General features: G+C 40.3%; 1 protein-coding gene across 6 annotated transcripts in view; it reads right to left on the reverse strand.

Moving 5' to 3' along the window:
• Positions 1-9,166: 9,166 nt before the first annotated feature.
• Positions 9,167-14,065, reverse strand: part of esrrga (estrogen-related receptor gamma a) — a gene marked incomplete at both ends in the record, with an annotated part of 68,840 nt that continues 63,941 nt past the window's right edge. For all 6 annotated transcript variants that reach the window (XM_080458744.1, XM_080458747.1, XM_080458743.1 and 3 more), the window contains 2 exons: positions 9,167-9,411; positions 14,021-14,065. The exon at positions 14,021-14,065 is cut by the window's right edge and continues 118 nt beyond it. In XM_080458744.1, coding sequence (XP_080314870.1) covers positions 9,167-9,411; positions 14,021-14,065 — 290 coding nt within the window. The remainder of the gene's footprint in view (positions 9,412-14,020) is intronic.

Genomic DNA, 14,065 nt, shown 5'->3' on the forward strand with positions numbered 1-14,065 from the left:
GGTCAATGGAGAACACAGGACAAGGAGACATGTAAAAATAAAAATGGCCAAAAAAAACCCAAAACAAGTGCATCACAAGAAATGTGTAAGGAACCTTTTAAGTTTAACCTTTCTGTTTTATGCAAAGACATTCTCACATTATTTATGACACTACAATGAATATACATGATCTTTTTCACCATTTTCACTTTTGTTTGGTTTCTTTTTTGCAAGTTTGCATGGTCTTAGGGTGCATATTTGTGGTGTGTGTGTGTGTGTGTGTGTGTGTGTGTGTGTGTGTGTGTGTGTGTGTGTGTGTGTGTGTGTGTGTGTGTGTGTGTGTGTGTGTGTGTGTGTGTGTGTGTGTGTGTGTGTGTCAGGAGAGCGAGATGCTATGAAAGGCCATTACCACTGTGAGTCTATGTCACAAGGCCTGTGAAACCCAAGGGAACCCCAGTGCTGATACAAGGAGGATACAGTGATAAAACACACACACAGCGAGGCATTTTACACACACGCATGCACACAGGCACACACCCATATCCATATATAGGCTGTAGTCATATATACATTATATACTTTGTGTGTGTGTGTGTGTGTGTGTGTGTGTGTGTGTGTGTGTGTGTGTGTGTGTGTGTGTGTATTTTTTTTTGGGGGGGGGGGGTTAAACAGCTCCAAAACAGAACCCATCAGTGTGATCAGTGCGAAGCTGCCACACATTAGCACCTCACAGGCCACATCAGCTAAAACAGATAGTCGCCCATGAAGACTGAGCCTGGCTGATGCTGTTTAAGGAGGTGAACATCAGATTCAGGCTTTCTCTCCTGTTTGACTTATCTGAAATGTTTCATGTAAAATAAAATAAATAAAGCAACAGGAACATCTGAGGGTCAATGACAAGTTTTTTTCTCCCTTTGGTTTCTCAGTATAAATCACAATTAAAAGAAATACATGTGTGAAACTATTAGTTATTTGTTAAAACATACTTTTTGAGCTAAATTTAATTGTGAATGATGTCGGTGGGGGTGAGGGGTATAACTGCTCACTCTTCCCAGGATGTAACAACAGATTCAGCACCCATAAAAGAACATACAACTTTAATATCTCAGATATTGTTGATAGTGAAAGTTTCATGTCATCTCTGACCAACAATGAGTGCAATTTCTAATATGTTCCTGAATACTTGGATACTTGAACAAATTTTCCTAAAAATGGAGTTGAAATATTTCCAGGTGAATAATAGAACATGTACTGTTAAAAAAAAGGAGAACCTTTTGTGTGGGGATGAGGGGAGGTCAGTGACAACAGTGAAGAAGAACCAGAAAAAAACAACTCTGATTATGTGGCTTGCTCACTTTCTTAACACTTTAAAAACCATTTAGATAACAGTGAAACCGATGTCACCAATTCAAATATCAAACCTTGTGGTACCCCAAGAAAAACATGCTCTATGGTGAGGAGTTTTCTCAGGAAGCTGAGCTTTGACATGGAAAAAAAACCCTCAGCTAATCACTATTATGAGCAGTGACAGATAAGGGTCATATTCTTTGTAACAAATAAAGTGTCATTTGACAGTCAGTTATGCTGCGTAAGAATTTTGCTGAGTTAAATTTTCCACTACGCAAAAGAGATGCGACCGAGATGACGACCGCATGGAGAAACGGAGAAATGAAAATAAACAGACTCCTACAGGAGGGGGAGATTAAGAGAAAAAACTGGAGATGGTACAGGAGCAAGATAAGAGGGAGAAAAAAAGATGGAAGGAGAGATGTAGATGAAGCCAGAAGGTGGAGGAGGAGAAGAAAGGACTTGAGTTGGCCATTAGCGATGCGGCGCGCTGAACACACTCTTACAGGCGTTCCACAAGGTTAACGATAAGAGCCCCCCAGCAGCTGAAATGCTCAAGTAGCTTTTATCGTATCATAATAATGAATCAAAGATAAAATAAAATAAATGAACTCCAAAAGGCAAGCAAGTAAAATAAAACATCTGTGCAGAAGGACCGTGTGACCAGGCAGGCCCCGCAAACAGACACGAGCCGGAGTTATTGTGCTGAAAGAAATGGGGGGGAAAAAAGGATAAAAATATTGCTCTCTTTGTGCTAATATCTCCTTATGTCATCCGGTTGAAAAATATTTGCCTGCAGGTCAGGGCTCCCCCTGTTAGGAAAAGGCTTCTTAAAACACTTCATGGCTCTCTGCTACATTAAATATCTGGCCTCTGCATCCCATTTACTGCTGCTGGCTATTACGGGGGGGGGTAACAGAGAGAGAGGGAAACAAGAACAGGAGAGTGTCAATGTGGCGGGGAGAAAGTGAAAAAGAGATAGAGAAGGGTAAGGCAGGAAGGGTGTTCGAGAGAAATGGGTGAAGAGAACCAGAAGCTGATGATTTAATGCTCGAAAAGAGACAAAGAGGAAGTCTGAAAAGCTTGCATTTGTGTTCAGGCTGTTTTGCTCGCTCACGATTTTGCTTTTTAATGTTGAACACAGCATGTCTTAATCACTGTGGGTGTGTGTGTGTTTGTGTTTAGTGCCCTTGGCAAGAGCAGGAGATCTGGCCCTTCAGAATGGACAGTAGTTAGCCACCCACCGGAGCAAGCTGTTACCACTTCCTCGTCCCTCCTTCCTCTCTTCTCCTCCTCACCCCCTTTCTTTCTCTCGCTCCGTCTTTGTGGCTCTGTTTCATTTTCTTTTATTATTTGAAGTCAGTGATGACGCTGAAGACGACACTGACTCCGAGAGGTGTGATTTTGCCTGGTTGCTCCAGAAACACCACTGTGGATGGACAGAGAAGTGTTTGGCAAATGAATTATTCATGTCACCCCTGCCTCGGCACCCACTGCTATAGTTGCTTTTCACAAAGCACTAAAATGCGTTGTAAAACAGAGCAGCACCATTACAACCCGCGACGAAGGTCCATGCTCGCAGCTCTGTGGGGCTGCAGTCTGTCACAGCGGTGCTTTGAACTAAATGCATCAAAAACAGCATGCTTGTAATGACAATGTGACCATTTTTTGGATCTCCATGATTATCTGTCTTGTATGCATAACTTGAATTCACGGGGAAAGATGGACGTCTACGTACCGTCTCTTCCTGGGAAAAACACAACTTTTAGGATGGGTTAGTTGGAACCATCTCTATCTCCTAGTTGGCCATTATGAACAAACCTTTCCTTCATACATTTGCTTCCATCATGATAACCACAGTCACTAGATGTTGCTATCAAGTATTTTTGTTGATATGAAGAGCCCTACCACCCAGTGGTGGACATTCTCTCCTCATAGTGTGTTGACACAGGTAAGATACTTAGTTCACATGTTCTCCCTGTGCATACGTGAGTTTTCGCCGGGTACTTCCCTTAAACAGTCGAAAGATGGTTATTCAGACTTGATAACTCTGACTGGAGGTGTGGCTGGCCACTCGTCCTGGTTGTACTCTCCCTTTTTGCCAGTAGCTTGCTGGGAATGGCTGCAGCCCACCGTCGCCATACAACGCACAAAGTGCGTAGGAAAGACGAATGCACAATATGACCTTCATGTTGAGTGCCACTCTGAAGGAAACAGACATGGAAATGACAAAAACTGTGAAGAATGAGTCGAAAGACGGATTTCAAAACTGGAAGCCTGGTTTTAATTGATATTGCTCTACTGTAATAATCCTGAAAGGCATAGTCTGGAGTAACACATGTAATGTTTCAACCCATAGTAGTTTAAGTTACAGAATCATAGGTCTCTCTTTTTGCATTGAACAATATATACAATGTGAAATAAATACATTTACACAAATGGACATTATTGTTGGAGCACACTTGTATGATACACATCACAAAAATATACAGGTAATTGCTTATCTTTTTTTTTTTTTTCTTTTTTCATTTATTGATGTGAAGCACATCTAAAATCTACAGACATGTTTGTAATAACGCTACAGGGTCTTCTCTCATCCACCACTCGAGGGTTGTTTTTTTTTTTTTTTTAAATTCCTAAATATCCTTTTTGTCCCAATGTTCCCCAAAGAATCTCTCTCTCCCTTCAATGTTTTCTTGATATTTGCAGATTCAGACTGCAGGAGGGTCAGCCGCAGCACAAGTGGCAGTTACATTTGGGGGTTAAATACAACTAAATGACTAAACACTGTAGAGCTGTAGATAGACACGGTTTGGCCTTAGCAGTTGTCAGGGGCAGCTATGTGCAGCTATGGAGGATGGACACTGCTGCTTTGTCACCACGGCTCAATAACTCATCTTCCTGCTAAACCACTATGACTTACAGTGTTTGCAGCTCATGGATCGTAGCTCCAAACGAGGGCATGAATGTTATGCCCAAAAGTGCAACCAGGTCAAACTCGATTTGCCATTGGCTCTGCAAAACACCCAGACAGTCCTTTCACCTCTGCTCCTCATGTTTGAAACAAACCAACACCAGTTTGGTTTGTTCATGTGGTTTCAGCCTAATGTACCGACTCATTATGTGCATCAGTTTTTGGACCTCCAATCCAAACATGTGCAACACTCGCCTCATTGTACAGTCACTAAAGCAGGGGTGTCCAACCTCGGTCCTGGGGGGCCCCTGTCCTGCATCTTTTAGCTCTCTGCCAGTTGCAGCACACCTGATTGCAATGAGGGGCTCATTATTGGGCTTTTTCACAACCTTGGTGATGACATCATCATTAGATTCAGGTGTGCTGAAGCAGGGAGAGAACTAAAACATGCAGGACACCGGCCCTCCAGGACCGGGTTTGGACACGCCTGCACTAAAGTATTGCTTCATAACAAGAAAAATATGTGCGCATGGTAAAATCCTTCAATCCAATACATCTACATAACATGGCATGAGCAGGAAGTAACATCAAGGCAATCTCCCCTCAGATTACAGCGAGCAAAAGAAAGTAGCTTCACTGAGAACTATTTTTAAAAATTGTTTCCAATCTAGATCACTGACCAGATTCGGCTCAGGATTGATCACCTCAGGGTGACATGCAACATAGTTCATTGTGGTCTACTGTTCAGAATTACAACATGATTGACAGAACAATAAAAAAAAAGAAAGAAAAACAAACAAAAGAAAAGCACCTTTTTAAGTTGTGTGTAGAAGGATGGTAGTTCTATGTCTGCAGTTACAAAAAAAAAAAAAAAAAAAGGTTCATTTGGGTTTTTAAGAAGTTCTAAAAACAACATTGAACTTTCTCTAAGACTTTCAACGAAGCCTTGAATAATACAATTTGATGTTGGTGCATGTCGTGCAACAATAAAACATATATTCATTTAATTCAAGATCTTTAAATATCAGAAAGATGATGATAATTCCAGGTTAAAATTCAATGTTGCAGCTGATTCCAGCAGATTGTGCCCACAAAATCAGAATTGTGTGACAAAGGGAGCCAGCGAGTGCAAATGAGACCTTTTTTTTTTTTCTTCTTCAATGCTTTTCGTCAACCCGCTGAAAGCTTTCATTGTTTGTTTTAATGCAAGATATTTTCCAGGAAAGAAGCAGAAATAGAAAATAAAAAGTTTCTTATCTTAGTGTTTTCTCTTTGTGTTGATAATGACTGAGCTGAGCTGTCTGGGAGGCGATTATGTACAGCATGATTATCAAAAAAGAGTCACCTACAGTTGTAAATTACTCAAATGTCCCTTTCATTTTGTCTTTAATTAACCTAAAGGTATACAGTATATTGTTTAATCTATAGGAAAGTTACACAAATGATCCCTTTCTAAGTACTTGTTAAGGTGTTTCTTCGTTTAGATACTAAATATTTCATTATTTATGTATAGTTTGGTAAAGATGAATAGTGGCATTTGTTCCTGGTGGTCTAGTTAAGTTCCTAGAAGAAGAGCCTTATATTGGGTTTGTTGTGAGAGAATCCGGACCCCCGGCGGACTGATCCGACACACAGATAAAGACAGACAACATGGCCTCTAGTCTACTCTGTGTTGTCTAAAGAAGAAGCACACGGCACAAGAACAGGAATCACCACAAGAAAAAGTACAGAGCGACGCCCCAACAGAGAAGGAGAGGATCCAACAAAAACAGGACGCCAAAACAACAGCAACAACATAAAAATAAATAAAATAAAAACCAAATAAATACTTTTTTTTTTTTCATGATAGAAAAAACAGCAAACATGAAACACAGACTACTACTTTTTTTTTTTTTTTCTTTTTTTGGGATTTTGTTTCCAATAAAATGTCTTATGTTAGAATTATAATCTGTATAATTTACAATATACAATGTTTAAGAAGGCTGAGAAAATACCCCTTACTAATAATACTGATGGCTGATACAGAGCGTGAGATGTTAGAGATCAACTACACTTAAACTGCAGCACTCCTCGGCTGTGACAAGTTGCCATTTCATATCGGACTTCACCGTCACCTGGATTACACATTTTGGCATTCTTATTTTGAGAAAAAAGAAAAACCTACCAAATGTCTTCCCTTTTAAAGCTGTGATCAGTCAGTACAATCTGGTTCTAGCTTGTGAAATTAGTGTCATGTTCATTTGACTGTAAAACGGCTTCCCGTCAGCCCAGCTTGAAGTGCCAAGTTCTAAAAGAGATTATCAGAATGTCAAACAAGCCAGATTATTGATATTAACATTTAATGTGCAACCTAGAAATCACCGTATGTTTATTATTTCAGGTCTGGATGAACACAATCAAGAATGCATTTGGGAAATTCATTTTAATTTAGATTCTACATCAGATTAAAATGCCCTACTTTGCTTGAAGTTGTCAATCGAAACATTAGGAAAATGGCAATATGAGCTCACAGGAAGCAGCTAAAATAAGATACTTTGATTCTGGTTGAATAATCCCGCTCCAGAAACATTCAATTTAAAGTTAATCTGGTGGTCCCTTCAAAATTGCATGGCCACAAAAAACACAGTCGTGTTCAAATGGGCAAAAACAGTATATTATCTAACTGTTGTTTTTGAACAAGACTCTTTGATTTAATTAAGACTAAAAAGAACCTTTTTTCACAAGATTGTACAAAACTCACAACGTGAACTGCAAACTGGATGTTGGAACTTGTGATTTTCTGGCTGCTTATGTTACCTCTTTAACCCTCTTCATTCGTCCATCTTTAAGGGGAAAACAGCAGTGACTTCCCATCCCAACATTCCTGGTCCTCATTTTTCCCAAACAAAGGAAACACTGACAGTTTTCTAATAGCTTATGGCAAGTTACACAGAGAGAAAGAGAAGCTACGAAATCTCCTCCAAATCCCCGTCCTCTCTCCCCCCATTTGTAGACTGGCACCTTATGTTAATATTGCAGACTTAGTCCATATGAACAAACCCCTTCAATTAAAAACCCCTATTGCTCAGAGTTTCTAGGATAAACGCTGATTAGGTAATACATTATTAATTGTTATATTATATATATAGATGATAATTGCAGAAAGTGGTCAAGCTGATAGAAAAAAGGAAAGACATATTGATTGATTCAGTTTTAAGAAGACAATATTAATAAGAAAAACAAAGCTGTGTTACATGCCATATACAGGATGACAGTTATTTACAACCCTAATATTGGTATTGTCACTAAGATTATTTCCAAGGTAGAAATCAAGAAGAAAGAAAATAACTCGGAGTTTCAAAGCAACATTAGTTGTTCTTCAGTCACTTTTCGTCAGCATACCTTTCCCTCTGGTTTGGATTGCATTGTTGAGTGAGTGAAGCTCCCCTCTTCGCTACCTCAATGAATCACGACAATATCTGGGTACTGACGCAAAAGATGAGCGAGAAGTGAGGCGAGGAGGGTGATGCTGAGGTGACACTCTGCAGGTTTTAGAGTGTGGGCAATGAGCATGGGCTGGACTATTCTTAATGGCACATTGACAGGTGGAAATATCTACTGATTGATACATAGAGAGCTGCGAACCAGGACCACTCTAAAGCAAAAAGGTTTCCATCAGACATCTAAACACAAGAGGAGAGTTAGACCAAAAATGCATTGTCATATTAGCCAAGCAGGAAGTCATTCTTGCTCATTTTTCTCTTATCTGTAAGCAGGAAGTGATGTTTCTAATCCAAAACTGCCGATCAATCTCACCTCATGCGTTTCGATCATCTGAAACCATTTTTAGCTTCATCAAGTGCCCTAACCCTGATACCATGATAATACTGATAGGGCTGGCAGGTCAGGATCACTGGTCCTCTGCAAATACAACAGATACGAGAGTTAAAGTTGAAGTAGGGGTGTCATTGGAAACTAGGAAGGGAATTTAGGGAGAACCAAGAGAGTGCTAACAGCAGTTGTTTCCAATCCCGGCCCTTGAATCTCTGAGTTCTGCTGGTTTCCATTACAAGCAGAAACATCTGACTGTGTAGAAAGGAGCACCAGCAGGACCCTCGAGACCCAGGACTGAAACAAACCGGTGGATCAAACCAGAAACAGTTTGGGTTGTGACAGTAAAAGTTTGCTGGCATCCCCTGAATGGATGGTTCCATTCTTTGGCAGGGCAATTCTCCTCTTCTTTTCCATCAGTCCATCCGTCCCAACTTTACTGTACATGTACACTGACAACAAATGTCATTAATACGTCCTTTAGTGTTCTTTTTCTTTCCCCCCACTCAGGTTTCTTGAACATTTAAAAAATTCTGTTGGGTGAAATATGGAAGAGAAAAGAGACATGAGTGCAGTCTTCCAGTCTCAGAACTAAAATGTTTTTTGAGTTTCATGTGTCCTCAGTTAAGTGTCTGTCATCAATAACATCTTAATTGTCATTAAATGCATAAGTGTGTTGCAATCATCAGTGTTTGGAGTTTCCGTGGTAACAATTAAATAAGTGTTGTTAAGTATATGTTTGGAAATATCTTCCTCCTTCTGTAATGGGGAGTAACGTCAGTCTGTATGCATCGTCCCCAAAGCAGACGGTCCAAAGAGCGTCGTTCTGTCCAAGACAGCAGTGATTTCAGGTTCAGGAAAGAGGTTTAGATTGCTTCATTATTCATATGGGGCATGTGTGTCAGCAGACAAACTTCAGGGACATATTTCTGAGTGTGCGTGCAGGGTTGTGTCTGTGTGTGTGTGTATGTGTATGTGTGTGTGGGGGTGGGTCTTCATGTATAAGAGTGTGTGCGTGTAAAAGAGCGAGAGGTCATTCAATGTTGTTTGGAGTTCAAGTTGAAGCTCTTGGGGCTTCGACTGGTGTGTAGCTGTCCTTCCATCCAGTCCCCGTCCTCAGACCTTGGCTTCCAGCAGCTCCAAGAACAGTTTGTGCATTGGGACTTTGCCATCTTGCTTGATGCTGTAGAAGTGCTGCACGGCCTTGGTGGAGGTCTGGCGGAGCAGGGGGAGGGTCATGAGCAGTTTGCCCGCCCGACGGGGATCCTCCTGGTGCTGGGAAGCCTCGTAGTCCTGCAGGGCCTCGTGGAGCACATCCTGGAGCTTCTGCACTGCATCCACATCTTCAATGTGCATGGAGTCTGGAGAGGGCAGAAATACATATTTGACGTATGATTAGGACTCATTGAAAGCACTTCATCTGACATTTGTAATACTGCCCACTCCACATCTACTGCTGCTCAAAGAGGAGAAATGAATACTACAAATAACATAATCAAACAAAACATCCAGGATCTGAATTATTGTCTGTAGTGTGCAACAGGGCCAGAAGGTTTTACAGTGCAGCAAGTACTCACAGCTTTGAGGGGATGTTTTCCACAGTGTTTGTGAGTGCCTGTGTCTGTTTGTTGTGTTATTGAGTCAATGTGAGAAGTCATGTGGTAAAACTCCAGAGAAATATTAGTTTATTTTCCATAAATGTAAATTCTATCTGCATTCTAATGAATTTAATGCGTTATGCAAAAGTGCAAAATACTATTAATTTGCTTATGTAAAATCACACAAACATCAATGATATTTAGGTGCGTGGACAGTTTTTTATTTATTTATTTTTTATTAATATTGTAAATGGTATTAAGAATGTTTTCAAAATATAACTCTGAAACACACAATCTGTCAGTAAAAGTGACTTCAGGAGTGGAGCTTGATGTTCAGAGGCCGCTCTTCTCTCTGTCTTTAAGTGTGGCTCTGTGGGTGTGATAAATGGACGGGCAAAGAGACGAGTGGGTGGAGAAAAAAGAAATAGACTTGTAGAATGATGAAGAGTCACAGCAACACCTGAGAGTCTCTGAGCACCCGTGTGTGTGTGTGTGTGTGTGTGTGTGTGTGTGTGTGTGTCTGTGTCTGTGTGTCTGTGTGCATAAGTTCAGGGCTGCACACTTGTGTAATCTCTCTTTGAGCTGGCATGTAAGGTGTGTTTCAGCATATGTGGCAGTTAAAGGCTGAGAATGTCTTTCAATAATAATGCTCCATATTGCCCCCTAGGGAGGCAAAGTCTTAATGTGAGCTGGCCTTTAGCTCCCAACCTCCGATCAATTTCTCCGATCAATGACTACATGCATGTTAAATAATAATCACAAGACAACTATTGATAGACCACCTCCCCCCCAACAATCACACACACACACACACACACACACACACACACACACACACACACACACACACACACACACACACACACACACACACACACACACACACACACACACACACACACACACACACACACACTAAGGTAACGCTGGCAAGCAGAGCTTTTTCATAAAGACACACACACAAAAGCACCAAAAGAACAATACATACAGTATGTGTGTGTATTGTTTATAATATAAACTCTTACAATCATCTTTGAATGTCAAGCCTCTCCTTTTTTGAAAACCTTGTGTTGTGTTGTGTTGTGTTGTGTTGTGTTGTGTTGTGTTGTGTTGTGTATGTCGTAGGAACATGTTGATGTCTAACTTTCTAAAAAATATAGCTGGTAATGTTTTACCTTATTGTGTACGTTTGTTTGTGAAGTTGTGGTGAATTATAAGCTGGTGGATTATTGTCTACATTTTTCCTGATTACTGCCGTTGAAACAGCATTTAGTGCGGTGTGTGTTTTGGAGACATACTTGTTGACATCGTCCTCACTAGGGTTGTCACACACACGGCTCATGATAAGGTGTAACAATTACAAAGAAAATGTATTAATTTATTTTTTCAATAGAAGTTGTTGTCTCTGATTTATTCACTGGGTATCACATTGTTTCTGTAAGAAACGTGGCATACCACAACACTAAGTCAAGCTGAGAGATCGTAATACATCAGTAAAAGTGACCTTAGCTTTGACTTTGTTTCAACAAGTTTCACTTCTTTCTACCCCTTTTTAGACATGTTCAATCAGACGTGTGGTGTGCGTGTGTGTGGGTACATATAGGTGAATGTTATGAATATATGTTATTTCTCTTTTGTAGATTTCTGTGTTATGAGCGTGCTTTGGAAATGTCTGAAATGACTTCATAAAAATATTTGGAGGATAAAAACATGCATGTTGCCAGCTGCAAAGCGCTGAAATTTGAAGAATTGTCCACTGTGCTTTGAGTTTTTCTTAATATTCATCATTGTACCTCTTTGCACTAAAAGAAATTATCAAGACAAATTCTATATTCTATAGTAATCAAGATTGAATTGTATGTGGCCCCTGAATTAAAATGATTTTACATTCTTAGAAGCAAACTAACATGAGATATCATAGTGACAATAAAAAGATAAATTTCTGTCAACATAAAATACATCAGCAGTCACATTCCCACAGAAGCCCCCGCTAACACAGTAAAATACACCGAGCTGAATCTATGGTGTGCAACTGATGTAGGTGAAAAGTGGTCAGTGGGCTGATCTCTGGTTTCACAGGTTGTCACATTTTCTACTTTGTTCACTCTGATGTTCATTGTATTCTTGTTTGATGACATTTTACTTAGAGAGGTAATGATAACAGGAATGAGCCAGAATATACTAATAAACATAATTTAGTTAAAATGATCATCATTATCAGGTTTTAATAATAGATATATTATATAAAAAAAGGATTGCAATCATATTGACACTGTGAGTATATTCTTTCTCTTCAAGTATTCAGCCACATAGTTAAATGCCCCTCATAGTGTCTGTTGTTATTAGATTAACACACACTTATCCCATGAATGTAATGAACATGTATGAATGTAATGAACATGTAAAAAATTAATGAGTAAAACTGTCAGTCAGCGTGAAAAAAAAAAATAAAGATTCTCCTATTGGCATTATTTGTGATTTGTACAGAGGTTTCCCCTCAAGTGCAGCCTGTAGTAAAGACACTAAGGTAAAATTCAAGTTTAATGAGTTTCACACTGTTTTTGATTAGAAGTGTGTGTTTAGTATTTAAGCCGTTCGATGCGGCTTCCGCCTGGCCTGTGCTGTGACCCACACCACACTCACAAGTAAAACAGCAGACGTTAATGAGCACAAGCACACGAGGATGTTAAAACGCACATGTTAACATGAGACTCACAAATCATGCACGCGGATATGCACGCACGCACGCACGCACGCACGCACGCACGCACGCACGCACGCACGAGCCTCCTGTTTCCCATGCCTAGTTTGGCTTTCTTTACATGTGGGGCACGTTTGCTAACATTTCTTAAGGCTTGGCTTCATTAATGCAGACGATTAGCATCCTGTGAATTAATTAGTGTCAGTGCCCTTCAAAATGCTAATGCTAGCATTCTGTTGTCTTGACGAGAGTCTGGGCAATGGTACAAAGTTCCTATCTAGATGTCAGCTGCTTTAATTTCAATCAAAAAGAGTGAGTGTGAATTGTATATTACAGAGTATTTGATAGAGTTGGCTTGACTTCAATTCCCTTCACAATAACCTGAAACCACAGGAATTCTCTTGATTGAGCAATTTGTCTGCCTTTCAATTGAAATGACATACTATTATAGTAATACTGCACATTAACAAAACAAGATTAGTCATCATGATCAATCCAGAGAAAGCACTAATAAAAAATAACTAGACATAAGTAGACAGTGATGAGGTTTCTGTAACCAGTAAACCACTCATGTTCACCTCATGCATGGAAACTGGGAACACAACAATTTAAACTAACAACTGGTCCCATATGTCATATGACTGCAAGGAATCCTTCACATTGTTTGTATGTGTCCATGTGAAGTGTATTTGCAATGTAAAGTCATATAGGTGCATGCTTACACTGACCTTGTGCTTGTAATTTTAAAATATCATAATCTATTTTGCTAGGTAATATTCTGTGACTATGTTGTCTCAATGTTCCTTAAATATCTCTATGATGTTTTTTTTTCCTTTTTTGTCCATGTAATGATCAATTTTGTATTTCTCATATAATTGTCATACAAACCCCTCTGTGTGTGTGTGTGTGTGTGTACAGAATCAGAACAAAAGGCCCCTCCCTCCCTATTCAGAGCTCTCTCATTGCAAGCTACCATTTAAACACATTGTATTGACAGCTCCCCCCTTGTAATTAAAGAGTACTGAAAAGCTGGCCGGCATCCAAGACAAAGTTCAAAAGACGGGTCATGAGAGGAGGAAGGCGTGCGTGTGTGTGTGCGTGTGTGTGTGTGTGTGTGTGTGTGTGTGTGTGTGTGTGTGTGTGTGTGTGTGTGTGTGTGTGTGTGCACTGGAGGGCGTGTGTGTGTCAGTCAGCTGTCGATGCAGCTGGACACATCAGACAGGGGGCTTTATCGACAGATTTTGGGCTCTAATGATTTCACCTTATTTAAAAGGCATCTGAAGGGATGGCTATGCTAATTGTAAATGGGAGCGCGACTTTGTTTAGGAGAGGGATGCTGCTTGAACGTGTGTGAGTGTGCGTCCGTATGTATGCATGTGTGCACATCTTTATATAAGGCCTGTGGTATGACCGTGGGCAGTGGAATATTATGAAGCTCGGCAATTGTACGTGTTCTCTAGTGTGTAAGTATGTGTCTTGTGTTGTAGGTGTGTGTGTGTGCGTCTGTGTGTGTGGTTGTCTGGATGCCGCGTGCTGGAATCAGTCCTCTGATGGTTCAGCTTAAATGAGCCCCGTGGGACAGGAGATTCCCCGGATTAACTCTCCTCCAGCAGTCAAACACAGATGTGCAGACAGTTAAAAACAACAGCTCAGAAGAGAAGAGATTCAAACCTGAGTTAGCCAAAGCAATGGCCTTCAGAGTGACAAATTCCTCCT

This window comes from Lipophrys pholis, assembly GCF_963383615.2.
Source record: "Lipophrys pholis genome assembly, chromosome: 2".
Lineage (NCBI taxonomy): Eukaryota > Metazoa > Chordata > Actinopteri > Blenniiformes > Blenniidae > Lipophrys > Lipophrys pholis.